Source organism: Astatotilapia calliptera, chromosome 8 (genome assembly GCF_964374335.1).
Source record: "Astatotilapia calliptera chromosome 8, fAstCal68.1, whole genome shotgun sequence".
Classification (NCBI taxonomy): Eukaryota; Metazoa; Chordata; class Actinopteri; order Cichliformes; family Cichlidae; genus Astatotilapia; species Astatotilapia calliptera.
Genome location: NC_137429.1, coordinates 23,953,076 through 23,977,754, shown reverse-complemented (window position 1 = coordinate 23,977,754; position 24,679 = coordinate 23,953,076). Strand labels below are relative to the sequence as shown.

The 24,679-nt window shown below is 42.7% G+C and overlaps 1 protein-coding gene across 2 annotated transcripts; it reads left to right on the top strand.

Annotated features, from left to right (window-relative positions):
• The first annotated feature begins 592 nt into the window (after positions 1-592).
• Positions 593-23,084, top strand: usp22 (ubiquitin specific peptidase 22). Of its 2 annotated transcripts, none has more exons than XM_026177307.2 (14): positions 593-758; positions 977-1,245; positions 7,936-8,068; positions 12,189-12,302; positions 12,986-13,087; positions 13,933-14,099; positions 14,202-14,349; positions 14,700-14,802; positions 17,381-17,539; positions 17,843-17,969; positions 18,053-18,144; positions 19,951-20,013; positions 21,125-21,274; positions 21,359-23,084. In XM_026177307.2, the coding sequence occupies exons 2-14, from the start codon at positions 1,126-1,128 to the stop codon at positions 21,399-21,401; spliced, it is 1,521 nt and encodes a 506-aa protein (XP_026033092.1). In that variant the 5' UTR covers positions 593-758; positions 977-1,125; the 3' UTR covers positions 21,402-23,084. The 2 variants fall into 2 exon arrangements, with proteins under 2 accessions (XP_026033092.1, XP_026033094.1); XM_026177309.2 differs by having other exon boundaries at positions 593-870.
• The last annotated feature ends 1,595 nt before the right edge of the window (positions 23,085-24,679 follow it).

Here is a 24,679-nt window from a genome sequence, read left to right as displayed (position 1 = left end):
TTGAGGGCATTACGTACAAGGTCAAACATCTAAAATTGATGAAGAATGAATCTGATAAAATTCTGCATTTGTAAAGACTGCAAGCGATCGTTTCCCTCTCACTCCTGCCGGTTAGAATGTAGATATCATCAATAGTGAATCTGTACACATGGACATGCCCTTGACCAAAACTCGGCACAATGGAGGAGTCGTTCACAATCTGGTGCACTGTTTTGTTTTTCTTTTGTTTTGTTTTTCTTTTGTTTAGGGTTTTTGTTGTTGTTTTGGGTTTTTTTAGGTCGGATCCACTAGAGGTCGCTAGAGCACTGTACAGAAAACCGATTTGACAGCTTGTTATTACAAGAGGTGAAGTCAACAGATGAAACCAAACTGTCATGTAATTTTGGGAGCTTGAGCTTGGCGATTGTGGATCTGTTAATAATAAATTGTTTAAGAATATAGTTCTGGGTTTCATGCCTTTATGGAAAGATTCTCTTCGACACGGGCCCTCGTCTTTACGGTGTGTTTCAATTCTCATCCATTCATGGACTGTCACTTTTTTTTTTCTTTTTTTTTTTTTGTAATTGTTACGCTGAAGCTAATTTTCGCTTCAGCCAATGAACGTACGTATGCAAGCGGATGTGGTTAGCTGGAGAATTCCACCAATCAAGACGAAGCGCCCTTCTTTTTAGAGGCAGGACTTTACCCTCTGAACGAAAGTTGGCACATGTCAATCACATGCAGCACTCGGTCGTGATTGGTCCGTCGTTATGAATGAGGTGGGTCTTAACGACACTCGCCGTGTAAGCTACTTGAAATTCCAATGCTAACCAACTTTAGCCAGCTTGCTAACGTGTAACTGAGCGACTGTGAAGAACTACATGTAAAGCGGTATAGCTGGATTTAAATACATAAATGATACACATCTCCAAAAGAGGTATATTGTAAAATTCGTCTTTATGCTTGCTACTGCGCGTGTCTCTGCTTCTGCAACCAGGACATGTCCAGTTAGCCAGAACGCAGCACTTGGTGGATAACGAACCCTGGCAGAGCTAGCCAGTCAGCCCGCTTGGACTGGGTCTGCTTTGAGGGATTTGAACAGGTTTCGTCGCTCAGTGGACAGTGAAGCCGGATGCTGTGACTACCATGAGTCCCGCAGGCTGCCCCCATGTCAACGGCTTCAAAGTGGACAACTGGAAGCAGAACCTGAGGGTCATTTATCAGTGTTTCGTGTGGAGTGGTTCAGCTGAGACCAGAAAACGCAAGGTAACGAGTGTTTAGTAGGGACCCTTAATGTACGACCGTGTATGCGTGTGTTTGTGTGCTGAGCTGCCGTCGTGTGCGTAGATAGTTCTCCGCCCTTCCACAACAACAGACGGTGAATGCCAAAGTACCGCTTTCCCCCTCAGCCAAATACTATCCAAGCTCAGAGACTTGTTCTAGTCTCAGTGTGGCGCTTAAATGCCACTCTGAGCACCTCACCACAGCTGCAGTGTCCTCAAACTGATGCAAACTACTAGCATGTCACCCAGTTAACCCCCTCGCCGCTGAACGTTAGCTTAGATCAAAGCTAGAGTCCGCATGATGGATCAGCAAGCTGATGATGTGCATGTGTTTGCACTGGCACTGCGCCTGCTGTGGCTCCACTTCCTCCCACCAGCAGACCGCAGGCCAGTGTTACACGGTGGTGTTTCCTCGCTTATTGGGGCACTGATGGCTCTGAAATCAGCCAAGTACTTCATATCTCTTGTCCTCATAAACCTATGATAATAGATATGCAGCATGGCCATGTTTGTTCAGCATTACAGGATCAACGAGGTTTAACAGGTAAAGCAACAGAATGTGTGTCTTCAGTTACGCTGCAAGAGGAAATATTATTTTTCTTCTCCTTTGTTTATTTTTTTTAATAATCATGCCATTACTTAGACATATAGCATGTTGTGTTTGCATTATCTGTGTGTATACTGCACTGGCTTAAGTCCAGGAGACATGTATACAGAAATAAATGGTGCGTATGCAGATGGTATATGTACTGTATGGTCTCTTCCTGTGCCCCTGGAGGGCCAAAATCCCTTCTTATCATGAAATATGTGGGACACCTCTCCAATCAGACACATGCTTCTTATGGGGAAACTGTTACACCAGGGTTCTGCTCCACCTGTCATGCACTTGTTTTCTTTTTATCCAGCTGGAGAAGTCTGTTGACAGTCATAGATTAGATTTTCCAGTCTAGTTTCAGGTCCAAGACAGTCTTTAATTTGACCCTGAACAATATTTCAACCGCAAAGTTTATCCATACATTATTGTTATTCAGCAAGCATTGGTGTATCCAGGTATTTTGGCTTGCTACTCACACTCTGCACCTACACTGGGTTGCTGCAGGGATGCAACAAAGGGAAAGGACAAGTATTGTGATTCCAGGGCCATTCAAAACAACAATGGCAAACAAATTGCATACATTTTGACAGTCAAGCAGCAACACTTGAAAGTGTTACCTGTGAAAAATACAACTCCTTAATCACCCGCTTGCCACTCTGTCGTCCATTACCTCTGGCGTCAGCCTCAGCACTGTGTACATCAGACAGTCCACTGACCTTCAGATGTAGATTGAATACCGAGTATTGGTTCACCTTTAGAATTCAAAGGCTCAGTTCTTTGACTCACTTCACTGACAATCACACAAGTGTTTTATCTCATCTGAATTGCGCCAACATTGAATTCTATCAGTCTACTGCAGAGTAAAAGCGCATTTTCTCACCGCAATCCTAATGTGATCTTTTTACATTGTAATAAAACATTTAACATTTTATTTTCTGTATATTAAACATAGCCAAAGTTTCAAACAATGAGGTCAGCATATCCTCTGGTAGATCTTGTGTGTCAGAGGCTTCAGGCAGGTTTTTTTTCCCCTACACTTGTCTGTATGATGTCAGTAAGAGCAGATATTCCTAATATGGTCAGGCACACGGCTCTGGTTGTTAGCACAGAAGCTCCGCCCACCTACTCTTCAGCTCATCTGTTTATGAGGCGCAGCCAGTCAAATAACAGTGTGCTTGGGAGCGGGAGGATAGAGAACTAAAACGGATAATTTCAAACAGTGGAAGAACTCAGCAGCTGCACTTAGGCCCAGTAAGATTAAAAAAAAAAAAAAGGATTATTTTGAACTGTGAAAAATGCAGACCCATTAGTACAGCACAGGATTGACAATAAGGACCAGGACATAGTCCTTTTTAACAGCCAGTATAGGCTGCTCAAGGGACCATAAAATAAGACCATGTTTTAAAATTGGTGAGTCACTACTAAACGTCAGAGCTTAGCAGATTTAGCAATATTTTCTGTCCTCCTAAGGCTGTCTTCTACTAGCTTGTGCCACTGCAACACAAAGTAGATTTAAAGTGAAAGAGGCCCTCTGAGTATGAAACCCGGAGCTGGTGGCAAAAATAAACAAGGTCAACAAAGTATTTGCCATTACGACAGTGACAGCTGTTGCTTTAAATTTAAGTTCAGCTTCATTTTTTTAGCCCTTTGTTTTGCTTTTTCTGTGTTGAACATTTACTCTTTCCACTAGTTTCAAGGGCACACACTCCAACAACAACCAAATCTTAGTATCAGACATATCAACAAATCAGATTTACCTGGGTGTTTTCAGTGGCACAGCTGATATTTATGCTGCAAGACTAAATGTTGCAAAATAGAGTGATGACTGTAAAACGGGTCCGTTATTTCTTAGTTTGCCTGGGACAAAGGAGGAAATAATTGATTAATCTTCATAAATAAATATCAGTCTGTTGTTTGGGATGGCAGGCTACCACAACTTTTCCCTAAATGAATGAGACAGGTGTCGCTGCATGGGCGCACAGTGTAATAATCTTCTCACTTTACACTTTTCTAACCAGCAACTTTACATCCCATTACCCTTTCCAGTTCTCCCCGCCTACTGGTAGCTCGTCTCTGACATCGCAGCATTTGGAGGAATATGACACAGTTGGAGCTTGGCTGTTCTTCGGGTGTTAGAAGAACCACAAGGCCTCTTAGTACACAGTGTTCTAAACCATAACTACTGTGCAGTGTATATGTGCTCAGGCTCTTACTGACAGTTTGGGATGTGGAGATGTAGAGCAGAGAAGATGACACAAATCCTACATGAATACAGCGTCCTTGGGGGACTAGCTAAACAGACGTGCACACTGTAACAATGACAGCCAAAAGAATGAGTGACGAAAGATTGTTGCATATTGATGGGTATTTTCATAATTCATGTGCTGTCCGAGCAGTTTTGCAAGGAGGTGTGTGTGTGTGTGTGTGTGTGTGTGTGTGTGTGTGTGTGTGTGTGTGTGTGTGTGTGTGTGTGTGTGTGTGTGTGTGTGTGAGTGAGAGTGAGTGACTGGAATAAGAATGTCTTTTTTTTTTTTTTTGTATCTGTGTCCCACATTTACACTCACAAGAGGAGCATGTTTTTAAATCATGAACAGCAGAGGTGGTACTCAATAAGGAATAAGCCCAGATGAAAAGTTTTTAATCTAGAGGGTTTTAGGCTTTTATTTTGGTAATATGGATCTCAAAAAACACTGCATGAATCAAGCAAATGTGTGACATTTGTCAGAACCCTCATCCGTTTAGTAAGACAAGGTTGGTAACCTATGGTAACAACTATGAAGCTACTGCTTAGCTGTACAGTGTAAACTGAAATGGGTGGGAGGTAACTGTGTGACCTCTCTCTCATCCGTGTGATCACAGTGTGTACTCTGTGGTTTAAATAGATTTCATACACTTAGATTTCATACACTGTCTACAATGTCTAATAAGTCAACTTCAAATGATGTAAAGTTCTGTACAAACGCTGCCAGTATTTTAAATTTAGTTGCACACTGGGACTGTTGTCAGTCTACACAACTATGTATATTGATCTGGATAGATGTGGATAGAAACGGCACAAAACTCCAAGGCTGCTACTTACTACTTCTTACTTTCTTCCCCATTCTGAAGCTTTGTTCAGCAACTTCAGAGAGACATCTTTAGGCATGTAGAAATGTTCAGAGCGCTGAGTTGCTATCAAGCAAATGGCTAATTAGGTAACGATAACAAGCATTTTAGTTGTGTCTAATAAAGAGGCTTGTGAATGTGTTTCACACATATTGTAACTTTGCTTAAATTGTTCAACTTTTTGATTCAATTCTGTTTTATTCATACAGTGCCAAATTACAGTTACCTGTATTGTAAGGTAAAGCCCCCACAATAATGGAGGGAAAACTCCCAACAATGAGACGACCGCATATCAGCAAGCGCTTGGCAACAGTGGGAAGGAAAAACTGGCTTTTAAACAGGATGAAAGCTCCAGCAGAACCAGGCTCAGGGAGGGGTAGCTGTCTGGTTGGAGGTGACAGGAGATAACGATGGTAAAATAAACTAGAATCGGGCAGCTAGCTTACCTACAGCACTATGAACTATATGATGCCAGATGCCATGAGAATCTCTGCCTTTAGAGATGTTAGTGTTTACTCCTTTTTTCTTTTTGCAAAGCCACTCTAGTTGTTTCTTCTGATCTTTATGCAAAGCTAAGCTAACCTGATTATAGAGGAGGAACACAATAGTTTTGAGTTTTGTGAAGAAAAAGGTTTATTTCCTATAATGTGAAAATTTCATTTAAATAAAATCTACATGCAGTTTTAACTTCTCTTCATATTGGTTGTATTGTTTTATTTATTTATTTTTTACTTCTGTTGACATTGATCATTTAGGGTTTTAGACTTCTTGGTCATACACGTCAGGTAAAGACGGCATCATTTGCCACAATCCGTACATCTTCTAAATTGGGCACCAAACTGTACTGTCACTCTGCCTTTCCATTTTATGTATATTAGCTTACCAGTCTAGATCTCTAAGGTAGAGTTTCTATAAAATGCCACTGATATCAACCTGTCTCATGATTCCAGCTCTAATTTTCTTCTACATTTCCTCCTCTTGTCTTTGTGTCTGATGCTCTCCCATATATCATTCTCTACCCGCTTTCCTTTCTTTCCTGTCTTTGCTTATTTTCCCTGCACTCCTCTTCTTAGGCATTGCTCATTTCTTCCCACCTCCTTATATTCATGCTAGCTCATTGGCATGCCAGCTTGTCATCTGCATGCTTTTGAACTGTTGCTATCTACCCTCCATCCACAGTCACGCCGCCCTTCTTTTTTTCTTTCCATGACTGCCGAAAATAACGAATAAGAAACACAATTCATATTTAAGAGGTGCATTTTAGGCTTAGGTGAATTTTATCCTGATTCTGTACTTTAAGCCATATCGCATTAAAAAGCAGAATGCATCATGCTTTGTAGCTACATTAATGCCTTGTAGGTTTTTGAGCAGTGTTTGAGAAATGTTCCATTTACTTAATAGAAAACACAGAGTAGATGGGGAAAAATAGCTTTTGACATCCAGAAGTGTAAACTGATGTGTTCACTGCAGCTGCTTAGAAATGCCAGGCTTGACGTCATGTACAGTAGATGACCTTGGCACGATGACGTGGTGCATTTAAATGAGCTCTTAAAGACTTTTCGTTGTTTTGTCTTAGATAAAGTCTTACAGTGATGCTGCTCACACTACTTGGTGTTCAGTTTTTCTGTTTGCAATGACCAGGCAGTCTTAGGCCCTTAGCTGAGAGACTAGTTGACGACCCCACTAGGGAAAAGTGGTTGCTGGAGGTTGCAAGGTAAATTGGTTGCAAAGCATTGTACAGTGCTGCACCAAAAATTTCTTTGTGATTGCCTTTTTGCCACTCGCAGATTCCCACAGTTGTCCATAGCTTGCATGGAAAATGCTGACTTGTTTACAAACACTCACCAAGTGCTTGCTGAGTCGTAATGAAACTATGAAAAGTGTAAAAATGGAGAAAAGTCAGCCATTAAGATGCCTCTGTTTCGGTATTGCATCACCCTCTTTCAAGTTTCACTCTCTCTGTGGTTAGTTAGCAGGATTTTGCAGTTTACAATTAGACCTCTCTCATGGATACTATGCAAATCTGCTTGTGGGGATGGTTTTGTTTGTTTGTATCCATTGTTTGAGCTACAGAGGCTGAAGCATATTCATGTTTCTATGTTCTTTCTGATGTGTTCAAGTGGCAACGGGTGGACTCCAGGAAATTCAAGGTCTGTCTCGTAGTGCAGCGTAAAGCAAAAAATGTGAATGCTTTTGTAAATAAGAGATTTCAGGTTTTGATCTGAGCACATCTGTAACAAACAAATATATAAACACATGCTTTTATTTTGTCACTGAAATTTTCAACATGCGGTGCGCTAAAAGCAAAATTGCCATAGTTACGGGAAATCTGCATTGTAACCTACGGCATAACTGCAAACCCATCTGAACCCTACGCCGTAACCCGGCATGCACTTCACGAAAAATGTAGCTACACGGGTTGGCGCAGCCCACAAGTATCGTGATTGGCCAGTTCAGCTCCATCAAGTTTTTGAAGTTTTAGAAAGTAACAATCATCATCTCAGGACAATGAATAATCATCATAGCAGCAACATAAGGAGTCACAAATGTAACAAATTCTTGGAGGGAGATTGCAGAAACTGTCAGACTGGATGTGAGGGAAGGCACAGAGGAGTAATATGTTTACACCCGTAAACAACTGACCACCACAAAGAGTGGAGACCCAGGTGGGGGAAAAGTCCCAGCAATTCATTTTTTTTCTATCAGCATGTAAAACACAGGGACTCATCCACAAGATGATTAACATGTAACACACATAAATGAGATCGGCCACTTACGTAGGTTATGTCATGGGTTCTACAAAGATTCATCCTTGAAGCTGTTTCAATTTTTATGATTTTTTTTTTTTTTTAAGTGTGGAGTACAAGTTTGAGAAGATTCATACAATCGTTTCATCTCTCTCTCTCTATTTCTGTCTCCCTCTCTCCCTGCTGTTCCTCCTCCCGCCCACCACCCCTCCCCCGTCTCTTTCAGGCCAAGTCATGTATCTGCCACATGTGCGGCGCCCACCTCAACAGACTCCACTCCTGCCTCTACTGCGTCTTCTTCGCCTGCTTTGCCAAAAAACACATCCACGAACATGCCAAGAGCAAAAGGCATAACCTAGGTATGACACACACAAACTCATGGTCCCATACTAAGCTTCCTCATTGTAACAAACATGGACGATATGCACACCCCAGCACAACACCATCGGGGCTAATTATACAGCCAGCGGCTAATGGAGGTATAGGCTAGTGCCACTGCATTGTAAACACCATGCATTTGTGTGTTTGAGACTATATTTATAAGCAGCTTTGGCCTTCTTATATTACTTATATTAATGCTTTTATTTCAGCTGTGACGCATCTGTGGTTTTTGTGAGGCATTCGGAGCCACAGGGGTGTGAGCTGTTACGCAAGCGAGTGCAACATAAATGCAATACTGCCTAAAAGACTTCATCTCAAGGGGCTTTGGAAAGTCACCTGTGTATTTTGGCCTCAGGCAGCCTATTAGAGGGAAAGCATGCAGTATTGAACTTGCTAATGAATGGGCACTGAGGTCTGTCTTGGTGGCTGATTTAAAATTAAGCACATTTCCATTTTATTGGGTACACCTCCCTGCTCTCCAAAGCCTCTCTCAAAATCCCTGCAATCATTCAGCGGTGTGGGTATTTATAAGCAAGAACAATGAGATCTCTCTCAGCCTTGTTGTAGACAGGATTAATATTGCAGGTCAGTGAAGGGAACACAAAATATCACGAGCCATTGTTTTCAGTGATAATCTGTATATTTTTCTCCTTTTAAAATGACTGAGCAGGCTTTTATTTTGAGGAGCCAAAGCAAGCGCGCTGTATTTCTCACCACAGCTCGCACGGAGGCTGCTTAGTTGGCCTGGGCACACACAGTAAGAAAACGGGAAATTGTTGTATTTCAGTTCAATGAGTTATATATTTACAGGAAACAGACGCGATCTGGACAGCTCCAGATCTGAAGAAAGACGTGGGTGTTTGGTGAACAGTTGGTTGTTTTCGCCCAGTGCTTCGACTCCCACTGGGGAACACAGCCTGTGATAATCAAAACATTGCTCAAAAATTTAGCAATTTGGTCATTGATATTGCCCAAACTGTCAATATCAATATATTGAGAAAGCTGCTGGTAGTACCTGAACTCATATACTCAGATAGTATAAACAGCTGCTAAAGAATTCTGCTGTGTGCAGAAATCGCTGCTATTCACATCTAATTGGGTGAAAAATAAAAAGAAACACCACTGAGTACACTATCCTTCCTCCCTGAACTATGTGTCTTGCAGCAGGCCTGAGACTTTCTGTGAAAGTTTGATATGTTCTGAAACTCCCATTGGTGCTTGAGTTAAGTGGCGATTGGGGCCCTGTTCCAGAAATCAGATTTAACAAACTCTGAGTTCCAGAAAGGATGATCAGAGTTTGTTTAGTCACTCAGAGTAATGAAAGAACGGCATCGTCGATGGAGCTCTGATACCAAGAGTCACCATGGCAATGGGTAACTAACGATCAGAGCCTTCATTTAAACCCAGTGGACTGAGGAATATCATGCGAGCGCCGACTGTGACATTTATCTAAAAATGATAATAAGAAAGGGGAAAACGTGCCTTCCCCAGTTAAATAATAAACCCCAAGTTATTAAACCCAGAAACATTTACACCACATGTTACTGATTCAGTCTATTTCTACGTTGATTCTTCACCAGCTCTCTGACACTCACAAACTCGCAGACTCCCACGAGGGTCCGTCATCTGTTAGAACAAGTGCATGAAGGCTAGACGTCATGTTGAGCCTTTTTTGTGCACCATAACCCTGCACACAGGGTTCATAGCATTGTGATGCTGTTTACTGGGTTACACAGGGGTGTAATATAACTTATTCAGGACTCATGTATTTGAATTTGGGCTTAATGAAGTTGTTTCTAAAGCAAATGACAAATGAGAAGTTTGAGTGATCAGAAGTGATTCTGTACTCTATGGAAGTAGTGATCTCAGCTAGTGACAAGTACATGCTCCATAAAAACATCACAAAAGACTGAAACACAGTGCATTATGTACACATTCACACTGAGCATGCTAGCACTGGACCTGGTGTTAGCAGTGTACTATTAAAGCTGAGGGAGTGTAACTTTCATCGCAGGTGTGCAGATTTTTTTGTAAGTTGTGTCATCATGAGTATTGAACAGTTGTGTTGCACAAGGAAGGTTGGTGTTTTTTCAAATGGTTACTTGACTAGCACAGCAGTGCAACCACATCATCGGGATCATAGTTCCTGAATATCCTTAACAAGTCTTAAAAAGCACTGGGTGCTGTCATCTAAAAAGACGCTATTCATTGTTATGAAAATGTCTTTGATCATTTTATCAAGAGTGTTAAAATGAGCTTGGAAAGCAGCGTAATGTCTGCTGTCATTGTTCATGTTAGAATCAGGATAATTGCTGACATCCATCCTTTTTATTCTGCTTATCCAACTCATGCAAATTCCACAGAGAGAGACCTCAGTAACCAGTGGATTCAAACCCAAGACCTTCACTGTGCTGCCCATAATTGTTAACATCAGTTCAAAACAACAGAAAATAACTGCTCATATCTAGTTTTGTAGCTAGATGCTCACAGCAGACATGCTGCCTACTAGGTGGTAGATTAGCAGATTTGGATGCTAACAATCCACATTTGTTTAAATGGCTCAACCAATACCAAATAGTTTGGCTAAGAAAAGTCTTAAAACATAACCTGCCTCAAGCTGTAGGATCCAAGATGCCTCCTGCTAGTTTTACTGGTTAAATAATGTTTTTTCTAGACTGGAAATCCATCTTGATCTGCTGCTCTCTGACACTTACACAGTTGACATCAATTAATCGTCTCACTCCAGCAAAAATAGGCTGTGCTAAATGACAAAACTATGGAGGAGCACAAAGCTTTGAGACTCGGGATTATTGTGTTGCTAGAGTCGATCACACAGACATTTGTACAACCTTTTTATTGCCTTTGATATTACCGAAAGCATTAAAAAAGGGGCAACATTTAATTACACTGTAAACGGCGTATTATCTGCACCAAAAGGCATCATCCTGTTAGTGTGAAAGCGGCGACGCCAGCTCGACACCCAGTGTCTTTCATTTTTTATTCTCCACATAATGGAATTACGGCTGTTTTGAGCTGCAAGTGGAGTGCGTTACACTGCAGCGTTGTGCAGGAGAGCGCCGCCGTAGCAGAGGCACCGAGGGTGTTGCTGACAAAAGGCTGGATTTGGCAGATGTTGGAGAATCTGTGCTCTGGTTTTTATCAAGCCTGCTTTGCTTTATCACTTGGCTCAGGAAGACCCCCTGCGGGGGGGGGGGGGTGTCTGTGTGTGTGTGTGTGTGTGTGTGTGTGTGTGAGTGACGCTCTCAGCAGGCTGATGAGGAGGTAATTAAGTCGTTTTTAATACACCCTGTGGAATTAGCCTCCATTAAACCCGGCCCCTCCTCCTCACCCTCCTTCTTTCTGTTCCACCTCCTGTTTTGCCTTTGCATCTCTTTCATCTGCTCATTTTACGGACGTCCACCGTTCTCTTTGCCTCCTCATGTCGGACTCCTCCCGCTCTCTCACCACTGTCCTCTTCTCTTTCTGCCCTCTTCTTGTTCCCATGGTTACCCGATGACCCTTTCGATATTCCGAATTGTTCAAGGATTTCATTTAATTTCACTTGGCACCGTTACAACCCCACCCCCCCTTCAGTCTGTCAAATTTTCTTCCTTCACTTTCATATTTGCCTTTGCTTTTCCTCACCTCCCTCCATTCTTTCCTCTGTACCTGCAGAAGATGACAGCCAAGAGAGAGGCCGTCAGGCAGGTTGTTATGGCAACAGCAAACAGGTTGCCGCAGGGTACAGAGCAGGTGAGGAGAGAGAGGTAAGACGGAGTGGAAGCACTGTTTTGGGCCGTGAGTGAGCATTTAAGTGAGTCTGCGATGGTGGGAAATTACCCAGAAAGGCGGCGTCCTCACCTTTTGACTTCCCATTGCTCTCTCTATCGTTTCTGGCTGCTGTGAACACATGGCTGATCTGTCAGCAGATGAACCCTGCTGCCTGCCGTCGCAGCGTGACATAAATAGAATAAAACTGAGAGGTGAAGCAGTTAGCCTTTTACACAGTTTGCAGCAACACGCAACCCTTTACAGTCTCGTGAGTGTCCCTGCATTTGAATAAAATGCCGTCTTCTTCTTTTCTTTGTGTCTGTCCAGCTATCGACCTGCTGTACGGGGGAATTTACTGCTTTATGTGCCAAGACTACATTTACGACAAAGAGATGGAACAGATCGCCAAAGAGGAACAAAGGAAGGCCTGGAAGATGCAAGGTACAGCAACTTTAAACAACGCACCAAGTGACTTTGACCTCAGTGGGACATTTCTACACCAGAGCTCACCAAGCAATGGCACTTCTGTGCTCAATCACTGCATTTTGAGATGGCAGCACATATGCAATATTAAAATCCACACTGCGCTGCAAATTCTTTAAACTCCTGGTCTTCATTATCCAGCTTATTAACCTGATTAGATATAAATTAGCATTTTGCAGTTAAAAGTTTTTATAGAGTTCAGTTTTGATGTGCTAATATTCATATGAATGATAATGCTGTATTGCAACATTGTTTCTAATCCTCTGTAAATGTGGATTTTTATAGAGCAGCCGCAGTGGGTTCATGCATATGTAGCAGTGGTCAAATGTGTTTATGGCAGCCCTCTAAGCTTGAACAGAAAGATTCAAGTCTTCAACCTTTAACGGCAAGTGTATTTTGTGAGTGTTTGAGAATTAATCAGTGTGATTTTTATTTATTTTCCCCCCCGAAAAACCCAAATAGACAACACAAAAATGCAGAAAGTAGCAAAAATGATAGAAATTTTAACTGATATATGCAAATGCATATTTAATGTCTTTCTTTCTCATTTGTAAGAAGCTTCAGTAACCACGCCAGTTTCAAAATTATTATTTCATGGTTCAGGCTACACAGGTTTGTGTGTCCGTGTAAATGTGTTCCAGGTATCGGGGAAAAGTACTCGACGTGGGAGCCGACGAAGAGGGAGCTGGAGCTGCTGCGTCACAACCCCAAAAGAAGGAGGATCACCTCCAACTGTACAATTGGTTAGTCTCTCTCTCTCTCTCTCACACACGCACATTGACATCACATCAAAGATGAAGCAACACCATCATCCATCATGTTTTCACACGTACTCTGCAGCCCGGATCTTGTGAGAATGTCTGACACACTTTGGACATCAGCCGCTCTTTAACCTGCCAGCTTCTTACTGCAAAGCCTGTGTGATGGCAGCTGGCCCGTGTGCTAATTGCAGAGCTAACTTTCTGCTTTACCCATTCCTTTAATAATATGAAAAGCTACCAGTCACAGGCACAGGGTGATGCAGAGAGGAGATATTATTTGTTGTAGTGATGATGAATATTGGAGTGAGGCAGTGGTGGGACCTTCAGTATGTCGGAGTGAGGAGAGCTGGCATACGTTTAACACCTTGCAGCAGCCTGCAGGGACGTGCTCCAGCGCCAGCAACATCCCTGGCTCTGTCTAAGACGAGGGGAATTACAGGGCTGGCTGCTCATCCATGAAAAACACTACAGCCTTCTTTCTTTTCTGCTTCCTGTCTTTCCTTCCACCTTTTCTCCTTCCTCCTCCTTTCTCTCTCTCTCTCTCCCACGTCTTTTGTTTTTTTTAATATATGTGGTTGGTTCTGCTTTAATCAGGCAATGGTTTCCCCTGTATGCAGTCCACTAGTGCCTTAGAGACATTGGTGTGTGTGTGTGTGTGTGTGTGTGTGTGTGTGTGTGTGTGTGTGTGTCTATAACAGCATTGCAGCCTAGCTGCCACACTGCAGCAGCCACGAAGCCTCTTTTTCTGTTTATCCTGTCCACACACTTTTGTTTCCTTGAACTGCGTTTATGTCTGTTTTCCTTTGCTGTCCCTCTTCCACCTGCAGGCCTGCGCGGGCTGATAAATCTGGGCAACACGTGTTTTATGAACTGCATCGTCCAGGCGCTGACACACACCCCACTGCTGCGAGACTTCTTCCTCTCGGACCGGCACAAATGCGAGATGCAGAGCAACTCCTGCTTGGTGTGCGAGATGTCGCAACTGTTCCAGGAGGTACTGCGTCTTTGATTTTATTTTAGTAGTTTAGAGAGGACAAGGCGATGATTCAGAAAGTGTCATTTGAAAACACAAACTCCTCCCACCCCCTTACCGCAGTTCTACTCAGGCCACCGCTCACCTCACATCCCGTTCCGCCTCCTCCACCTCGTGTGGACCCACGCCCGTCACCTGGCTGGCTACGAGCAGCAGGATGCCCACGAGTTCCTCATCGCAGCGCTGGACGTCCTGCACAGACACTGCAAAGGTCAGACGCACAGAGACGATATCATAAACAAGCTGAGACGACCATCAAAGCTGAGACATGTGACTTTCAGTCAGACATGTTTGACACGGAGAGTTAAGAGGCTGAAAACACATGAGAGGCAGTATTGATTCTTTTGGATCTCTTGTCAGTTTATAAGCACAGTGGGGATTTGTGAAGTTACACAGTAAGGCTTTTAGTGACAGTGTGCTTTAATGTTTTTGGTGTGTGTGTGCGCGCGTGTGTGTGCGCGCGTGTGTGTGCGCGCGTGTGTGTGTGTGTGTGTGTGTGTGTGTGTGTGTGTGTGTGTGTGTGTGTGTGTGTGTGTGTGTGTTTTCTTCGTGTCCCTACAGATGACAATGGGAAGAAGGCAAACAACCCGAACCACTGTAACTGCATCATTGACCAAATCTTCACAGGGGGCCTGCAGTCTGACGTCACCTGTCAAGCCTGCCAGTAAGTGTGTGTGTGTCTGTGAGAATGTAAGTTTGTGTGCAGGGAAAAAAACAACTTAAAACTCTACTGATGCCTCACTAGAGTCTGTATAAAGAGATTAAAGTGTACAGTTCCATCATGAAGACACAAAACAGCCACCAAACAGGCCTCACTTGTCTGCATGAGAATGTCTAATGGCCTGCCTCGAGGTGACCCTCCTCCCCCTCCCTCCCTAATGCCTCCGTTCTCCTCTATCATTCACATACTGCACCATCAATCACACACTTGGTGAACTGCTACACTGCAGCAACAGGAACAGCCTTTCATGGCATGTAAAGTTGATCTCTAGCTCCACCTGGTGGTTTGTGGAGGCTGTTGAAGCTCTGAGTGGACTAGCCCGCCTTTTTTATTTATTTATTTTTTAAACTGATCTGTTATGTGATTAGCTCCTATTTCCATATAAGAGATATTTTCACACACTGGGGCATTTTTGCCTTTATTTGGCGTGGCTGAAGTGACGAGTAGACGGGAGAGAGCAGGGGACACGCTGCAGAGGCCACGGGTCAGACTTGAACCCAGGCAGCGGCATTTCTGGGTCACTGCACTAAGTGTAGCAGTTTGTTTGTTACTGTCAGAAGAAGTTTTAAGCTTATTGTCAAGTCATGCTTAGCTGAGGAACACAGCTGGTGCCTCTCCAGTGGAAAAAAGAAATCAGCAGTAAATACAGTGAGCCACAATTTTGTGATTCCATCCATCCGTTTTCTTCCACTTATCTGGGGCCGGGTCACAGAGGCAGCTGCCTGAGCAGAGAATGCCTAACCTCCCTGCAGCTTATCCAGGAGAACACCTGGGTTTTTCCAGGTGGGCTGGTGTAGTTGTAATCACTCCTGGGTCTGCCCTGTGTCCCCTGTAGTGCATGCCCAGGACACCTCACCCAGGAGGCATCCTTGCAAGATGTCTAAACCACCTTAACTGGCTCCTTTAGATGTTGTAAGTGGCAGTTCTACTCCAGACATCTCCAGTCTGTCTGTCAGTCTCCTGCTTCCCTCTCCCCATTACTCGTGAACAAGACCTTGAGATGCCTAATCGCCTCCGCATGGGGCGCAACTTACCCCTGACCCGGAGTGGCCACGAGATCCTTTTCCAGCTTAGGACTATGGCCTCAGACTTGAAGTTGCTGATTCTCATTCCCACTGCTTCCCACTCCAGTGTGAGCTGGCCATCACCTGACCAAGTCAACAGGACCACATCTGAAAAGATCAGAGATGAGATCCTGCAGCCACTAAATTGGAAGCCTTTTGCCATTTTAAATCCATCCCTATAAAATTTGACTAACTAAAAGATGCTGTAGAGGAATGCGGTCCTCTTTTTCTTTTTGTGGCAGCTCTGGAGAAAGTCAGAAATTTCTGCTTTGACCAACCATAACCAGACTGTTGCCAGTCAGCGACACTATTCAGAGCTTTCATCTTCATGGTGAGGAAGACTGCTGGATTAGGCTAGAGTGCAGTGGAGGTCCTGGGTGTAGCAGTCATCTTAAACAGCCATCAAATTTGATTAAAGCTCATGTCAGAACCAGTGACATGGCTTTGAAAGAGCCCTTGTTCTGATGACACTGGTGGCTTTGTGGAGATTCATGGCACCAGGAAGTGGAATTATTAGAGCAAAGAGATGGAGCTAAATATAAACAGAAAGCCGGCGCTGCAGTGATACATCTTGTAATTGTGCTATGGCCCTTGGCTTAACAAGAACACTATGCATTACAGAGAACGTAGGCAGAACAATAGATGATTTAGTGGAGCTGTTAGAGAGATAACGGGGGTGCAGTTTGGAAAATGGATATTAACTGAGCAGTGTTTGTGTTTGTGTTGCAGCTCTGAGCAACAAACTGCTGCGTTATAATCCAGCTGTTCCAAATGACTGAAGATACAAACACAGTCACAAATATACCACGAACCAGTAGGATCTGCTTTATGTCCTTAAGAATGAACACACAGTGTTACCAATGAATGTTCAGCTGCAAAAAACTGATAAATAGACCACCAGTGGAATTCTTTGGCTTTCATTTGTTTGAATGTTGCTTTATTTTTATCTTAAATTCACCTCCTTTCAACACAGTGGTGTACTTTTTCCAGTCAACTGTTTTTTTTTTTAAACTGCATATTTACACATAAATAGTGTTCATGTGAGTTAAAGCCTTTTTTAAAATTCATAACCCTTTTCTCTGTGTGATGTCAGTAAGAACAGATAACCTTAATATGGTTGTCAGTAACAGTGGCTCCGCCCACCTGCTGTTTGCACCTCCTGTATTTTTGCAAGAAAATAAATGATCCTTTAAAGCAAACTGTGAAAAAAATGAGTTGACATGAAGTGATAATGAGCTTGTGCTGATGTTTCTAATAAAGAAGGGGAAGAAAGTGAGATTCTGGGTTCATCCCGTTCTCAAAGCTGGTCATAAAATGACTCGGAGGTAAAATGGTTCTGTTTTACCATTTCTGGATCATTGTACATTGGGTATGATAATGATTATTTTGAGCTGTGACTTCTCAAGAGTAACACTTGACCGTGTCACGTGACATCCTGGCATCTGTTTGGTTCCCAGTGGTGTTTCAACAACTATAGACCCATTTTGGGACATCAGCCTGGACCTGCCAGGCTCTTCCACACCATTCTGGCCCCTCAGCCCCGGAGGAGATGGATCAGCACTTAACGGAGAGAGTCACACCACTGGAGCCACAGCACTGACGGACTGTCTGCGCAGGTAACTCGCATATGAAGAATAGATCAGAGAGACATGATCTGAAACGTCAGGATTGAGCTGTAGTCATCAGCATTAAAAGATAAACAGGTGGGGAGTTTTTGTCTGTTTTGTGGTTGTAAAATGAAAAGAATAATTTCAGCGTTTTAATCAGAACAATCCTACATGCTCTGCAAACTCAGAGACCCACCCTTTAGCCTCATCCCAGAATCATCATGAGCGTCACATAAAACTGTTCCTACCCTTCCTGACAGGGGAAGCAGCAGCACAAGTCCCTGGTACCAAATCTCACCCTCTGTTGTCCAGGTTCACCAGACCAGAACACCTCGGGAGCAGCGCAAAGATCAAGTGCAGCGGCTGCCATAGTTACCAGGAGTCTACCAAGCAACTGACGATGAAGAAGCTGCCCATCGTGGCGTGCTTTCACCTCAAAGTAAGAGAGGTTACATTTGACGGCTAATGAAGGGGGATATTTATTACCTGTTCTAACTCGTGGATATGTGCGTGTGCTCGCAGAGGTTTGAGCATTCGGCCAAACTGCGGCGGAAGATCACTACTTATGTCTCCTTTCCTCTGGAGCTGGACATGACCCCGTTCATGGCCTCTAGGTGAGCACAATCTAAAAGAAGGGTGGAAGCTGTCAAAGAAAACCCAGTAAGGTGCATAAAAACTAGAAGCTGCTGTGTGCATGCTAGGCCTCAATCACAGTAACAACTGTGTTTATATGGACTTGTGTGCGTCCAGTGTCTTTTCTTTTTTTAAAAATAGATTTTTGGTCATAAACTGATTTTTGGCATTAATGTGCACAACCGTAAAGACTGATCATTGCAGCAGAGTCTGGATGACGCCTGCATTTCCTAACTCATCAGTCAGCTGGAAAAATATGGTGGCCGTGTTTTATTTCAGAGTACATTACTATGTGCTCATATCTAAATATGTTTACATCCTTACTGTGCAAACGTGTATGTGTACTGTATATAACACTCAAAAAAATGAAAAGAACACTTTGAAAACACATCAGATCTCATTGTGGGGGAAAAAATCATGCTCGATATCTGTACTGGTGTGTGTGCTGGGAACTAAAGGATACCACATCACTTGATGGAAATGAAAATTATCAACCTACAATGGGGTGAATTCAAAGGAACCCAGGACCCACTGTACCAGGGTAGGGTCTGAGAGTGGATCCAAGGATTTCATCCTGATACCTAATATCAGGGTGTCTTTGCCTAGTCTTTAGAGATCTGTGAGTCCTTTCATGGATGTCCCTCCCCAGACACCACAGATCCATCACCAAACCGTTACAGGCAGCATAATGTTCTCCATGGCTTCTCCATACTCTTTCACGTCTGTAACGTGTTCAGAGGGAACCTGCTCTCATCTGTGAAAAGCACAGAGCATCAGTGGTGGACCTGCCAGTTTTGGTATTATGAGGCAAATGCCAGTCAGGATCCACAGTGCCAGGCAGTCGGGAACTCAGGCCACCTTCATGAAGTCTGTTTGGTCAGAGACATTCACACCAGTGTCCTGCTGGAGCTCTGGCAGGTGCTCATCCTGTTCCTCCTTCCACAAAAGGAGCAGATACCGGACTTGCTAATGGGTTAAGGACCTTCTACAGCAGTTTCCCAACCACTGTGTGCCATTAGAAATGATCAGGTGTGCCGTGGAAGATTATCTGGTTCCACCTGATTAGTAGTCTCAGCGGCTTGAGTAACGAGCAGAACAATTACATTCTCTTCTATTCTCTTCCACTTCGTACTCTAAGTTGCCAACTGCCAGTAAAATAGAAGAAGTTACATAATAGTCATGCTGACCTCTGTCCTGGAGAAAACTTTTTTGACATTAGACAAAAATGTGAAATATGTGCCGTGGTTCCAAAAGGTTGGGAAACGCTGCTCTACAGCACTGTCGAGCTCTCCTACAGTAACTGCCTGCTTCCTGGAATCTCCTCCATGCTCCTGAGACTGTGCCGGAAGACACCGCAAACCTTCTGGCAACAGCACATATTGATGTTTAAATACCTGTGCAACCTGTTTAGGGTCCAGGTATCGCCTCGTGCTCTCAATAGTGACACTGATCCGAGCCAAAACTAGTGGGGGGAAAAAACAAGCCAGAAAAAATGTGAGAGGCCTGTAGAACTATTTTTGTTTTGGGGACTCAAGTGGATCTTTCATTAATTTTATTAACAACAAAGCAGCTGACACTGAATAACAATGTCCTCTGCTACTTAACTGACCAGATATTTCACTGGCTTGATGCTATAATCTGATCGAAAAGTGTTCTTTTCATTTCTTTGAGCAGTCACAGTCGCTTTTGCAGTGAATGTTAATTTGTGTAATACATCCGAGGAAACTATTCTGCTTGAAAGAACAACAGTTGGTATGTCGTTACTGAGTCTCTGCCGCGTGTTTCAGTAAAGAAAGCCGGATGAATGGGCAGTACCAGCAGACCGTGGATCCCTTCAACAACGACAACAAGTAAGCAAAGCGACACGTTTGCAGCATCGATTCCACAATAATCCAAAAGGACCAAACGTATATTCTCATCCTTCTGTCACCTGACACAGTGAGCCTCGTGGAAACACACCTGACAGGTGCAGCAGGGCTTCATGAAGCGCATGTTTATAGAAATGTGCTGTTTTTAATCATCACAAACTGTCTGCTTGACTGCTTCTTCTTGTCACTGGTCTCACAGCTACATTCATTTCACTGGGTAGAATCCACTACCTCATTTGTTTGCATGGAAATTAGCCCAACAAAGTAGGAATTATGAATTTGCAAAACTACCTGTCATAACAGCTAAGCTGATTATCTGTTAGCTTCCAGTGTCTGGAAAAGCCATTTACAATGCTGCAGTATAATAACAGTCCTTGTACAAAAACATGGTGAACTGGGAACAATAACTTTTAGTGATCCAGGCACAACATACTGAATCAATAATTGTATAATGTCCCAGTAAACAGGAAGAGCATTACCTCCAGTGAATGATCAAAATATTGGGATAGTCGAGGAAAATTGGTAATGTGGTAATCAGCAGCTACAGAACGACACGCTGATGCTGCTGCTGTCCTAAAAAACACCACAGGCAGGCTTCAGCTTTCTCCCACCTGAATTTTTTTTTGAACAACAGGAAAAGGAAGCTTGATGAATATTGAGAGCACATTTTTAATCACGTGAGAGCGAGATGAATTTGTTTGTGCAGTCACTGTTGTAGTCCTGGCTAAACTCACAAAACAGCTGAAGAAAATGGTGTGTAGGAAGGAATAATAATAATAATAATAAATTTTATTTATGAGCGCCTTTCAAGTCACCCAAGGACACTTTACAATAGGATAAAACACTTAGTAAAACAATGGCAGAATAAGAACAATAAAATAAAAGCACAAGATAAAATAAACAAACAGTGGATTCACAGTGAATATGCAGATTTGAACAGATGAGTTTTGAGTTGGGATTTAAACTGGGGGAGAGAACCAATATTTCTTATTTCAGGGGGCAGAGAGTTCCACAGCCTGGGAGCAGAGCAGGAAGTCATTATGAACTGAGTAAAAGCCAAACTGCAGCTTGTTCTGCTCTCTTCCTGTCGCAGGTACAGCTTGTTTGCAGTGGTGAACCACCAGGGGACACTAGAGAGCGGTCATTACACCACTTTCATCCGACAGCACAAGGACCAGTGGTTCAAATGTGACGATGCAATTATCACCAAGGCTAGCATCAAGGATGTCCTGGATAGTGAAGGGTGAGAACGTCAAAGAGCTTGAGACACATTTTTGCTTTTGTGTTTCTGCTGCTGACTGACCTCGTGGTGCTTTCATCTCCTCAGGTACCTTCTGTTTTACCACAAACAGTTCCTGGAGTACGAATAAGTCCCTGCATCAGCACGGCCTGCAGGATGAGCTGAGGGACGACGCAAGGATTTGTTTGTAACAGAGTGATGAGAAAGGCAAAGAAACACGTTGTCATTGGCAAGTCCCACCCTTACTACACACCAGTCTAGTTACTCTGTGTGACATGCAAGAAGGACACTGTCTGCTGTGCAGGAGAAATCCAACAAATCTGACTGGATGGGCCCTAAAGGAACTTTATGTACTTGAATTCAGGGGATGAAGAAGAAAGCAGCAAGTCCGTGTACAAGTCTGCTAAAGAAAAAAAAAAAGAAGAAGAAAAGAAAAGGAGTGCAGAGTCCTTCTACATTTTTGTTCTCTTATCAGACACAAATGCAAGAGAAGCTTCACTTGATCACAAATGCTGTCCTTCACCAATGTCTTGCTACATGCTTCTTGCACAGCTGCATATGTAGGGGAAGAAGCAGAGCAACAGCTTTACACAGAGCTACAAGGCTCTGTTGTGATATTGTTCTTTCCCCCTCTCTTCAAGGCAATCTTCCGGACACAAGCGCACTTGTCTAACACAGCTACGCTCCTCCAAAAGACCAAATATTTCAAGGGTGGAAGTTGTCTTCGTATGCTTTTTTTTTTTTTTTCCAGAGTGCAGCTACTGGGGAAGGGAAAAAAGACGTTAATCATAGTATTGTGTCTGAAGTTTATTCCATTTTTATTACTTGCGAGCTTGTAGTTATCGCTCAGAAACCATTTTCCCTGCGAAGGACATGAAGGATCTGTTATTTTCTGCCTGTCTCCTCGTCAAAAATGGGGAAATAGACAACACAGTAAATATATTTTTATACATACTGCAATTTAAAAACATTTGTTTGCAGTTTTGCGTTCTCCCTGGACTCTCACGTTGTTCATCTGCGTTACATTGTGCTGTCAATCTCATATATATCTTTTTTTTTGTACACATGACTTTCATGACACTGCTGCTATAGGCTGCTTCTTTTTTTTGTTTTTGATTTCAGTCGTGTTCTCCACATTAATGGAACATTGTAATGATGCTGTTTCAGGTAAATGGCAAAAGAAAGAAAGTAAACAAAAAAGGAGGAGAGTCTGTACAGTGGGTCACAGGCTCAGTCCTGCAGTGTTAACTGTCGGCCGCATGTTGCTCTAATTCAGTGTGTTTATATGTGTGTGAATGTGTGCACGTGAATATGCTCGAGAAAGAGGAGGATTAAAAAAAGAAGCAAAAGAAATCCATTAAAAAAACCTCAGCTTAGGTGCGTTTATATAAAATGTGTTATTGAGTGTAAAGAGACAAAAAAAGAGCGCGTATGTGTCCTGTTTGTATGCACGTGTGTCGTGCGCGTGCGTATGTAGCGTATGTTCATGTACTGAATCAGTACTTGCATTTAGCATGCCGTCTGAGCTGGGTATCACAGTTTGATAGGATTTTTTTTTTTTGTTCCACATGTTGATGACGTGTGTAAAAGTATATATGTACAGTTTGTATGTAGAAACAAAATGGTGAAACCTCAAAGTTGATTTGTTCTTCTATATTGCTGGATCCAGCCACGGGGTCATAATCAGAAAAAAAAAAAAAAATTAAATATCTTGAGCCAGTCAGTCATTCCACAAAAACACATGTAACTGCTGCAAGAACTGGACACAGTGATGGAAAGACACTCAAATAAAGAAGAATCTATATCTGTAAAATCTTTGTGTGTTGCTTTTTGTCACTAATTATGTAAGATTATATTTATGTTTATTTTATTGTTTGTGTTGCTATATTTTAATGTTATATTGCTGATTGAAGGGTTTGAAAACTACTGTAAAAGATTCATGGTGACAACTAACATCAGCCCAAACACCTCATGCCAACTGTCAAGCAAGCAAGCACGGTGCTGGAGTGGTCATGCTTTTGGCTAGCTTTGCAACCACAGGACCCTACTGTGCATTCACTGAGTCAACTGTAAGTTTAAACGTTAGCTCGTCTGTGAAAACGGATAAAGCTATGTCCAAATTGGGTCATGCAACACGGAAGTGACAGAATGGCTGAAAAAGTTAAGAATCAAGGTGTCGCAATGGTATCAAGAAGGCGATAAAATTGTCTAATAAATGTTAATAGAAAACCAACAAAATATTTTCTTTTGGAGAAAGAAAGCAAATTATATAACTGACAAGTAAAAAAAACAAAACAAACACATCTTTAAATCAATGAAATTACAAATACTTTTTCCAGCTCTCATTGTTTTAATGTTTCTAAATTAAATCAGAGCGTTCTCATTCCCGACGCGTAACATACCATCGATTTGTCACGGCTCGAGGCGTGTCATAGTAACGGGAAAGGTACCCTTCCGCATCCTTATGAAACACTCCAGATTCTTAATTGAAGCGAATGCACTTCCCTTTTTATTCGCTTCGTGGCTTTCTATTGCAGTCCTAACCTAACCTTAACCATAACCTTACATTTATAGGTTCATTCCAACCTGCTCTCATGCCTCAGAATGCGTAACATACAGACGAATTGTCACATATCGTTGGTATGTAACGTGTTGGTATAGCTCGTTTGCATCTGCCGTTTACAAGCTAAAGAGACCTTCACTTGCTTGACCTCTTAAAGTGTCGATTATATTTGTACCCTTTGGTATAAGGCTGTAACAGCAATTCATAGCAGAACAGTATGAAACTTTGCAAAGAAACCCACTGGGGGAAAGCAGAGTCACAAAGTCTCTTTCTGCATTGCTAAAAATATGCTCCATATCCGTTTTTCACAAAAGTCAAGTCAGGACCACCGTGTCCGAAAGTCAGACGCAGGAGCGGTGTACAGCAAGCGCTTCAAATTCTTATTAGAAGACCCAGAGCAGAGTAAATCCTCTGAAATGCTGTATAGCTGTTATGACACTACCCATAACCACATTATTATTCATCTTTGGCTCTCTTGCACAGCATGTGGGGTTTTTTTTTTTTTTTTCGGTCACCCATAAATGGTTACAGCAGATGGCCGCCCCTCCCTGAGCCTTGTTCTGCTGGAGGTTACATCCTGCTAAAAGGGAGTTTTTCCTTCCCACTGTCACCAAAACTCTTGCTCACAGGGAGTCAAATTATTGGTGGGTTTTCTCTGTTTTCTTTGTATTATTGTAGGTTCTTTACCTTACAATAAAAAGTTCCTTGAGGCAACTGTTGCGATTTGGCACCATATAAATAAAACAAAAAAACCCTGAAAATTGAATTTGGACGCTGACTCACGTTGCCACTTGACATCCACAGTCATATTCAAAACTAGTCATGATGTCACAAAGTCACACTTG

Bases quoted from the DNA above. Each gene is read 5' to 3' on its own strand.
- usp22 (XM_026177307.2), top strand. From the start codon at position 1,126: ATGAGTCCCGCAGGCTGCCCCCATGTCAACGGCTTCAAAGTGGACAAC. The intron at 13,088-13,932 runs GTTAGTCTCTCT...TTCCACCTGCAG, and splicing joins CACCTCCAACTGTACAATTG to GCCTGCGCGGGCTGATAAAT. The intron at 18,145-19,950 runs GTGAGCACAATC...CGCGTGTTTCAG, and splicing joins ACCCCGTTCATGGCCTCTAG to TAAAGAAAGCCGGATGAATG.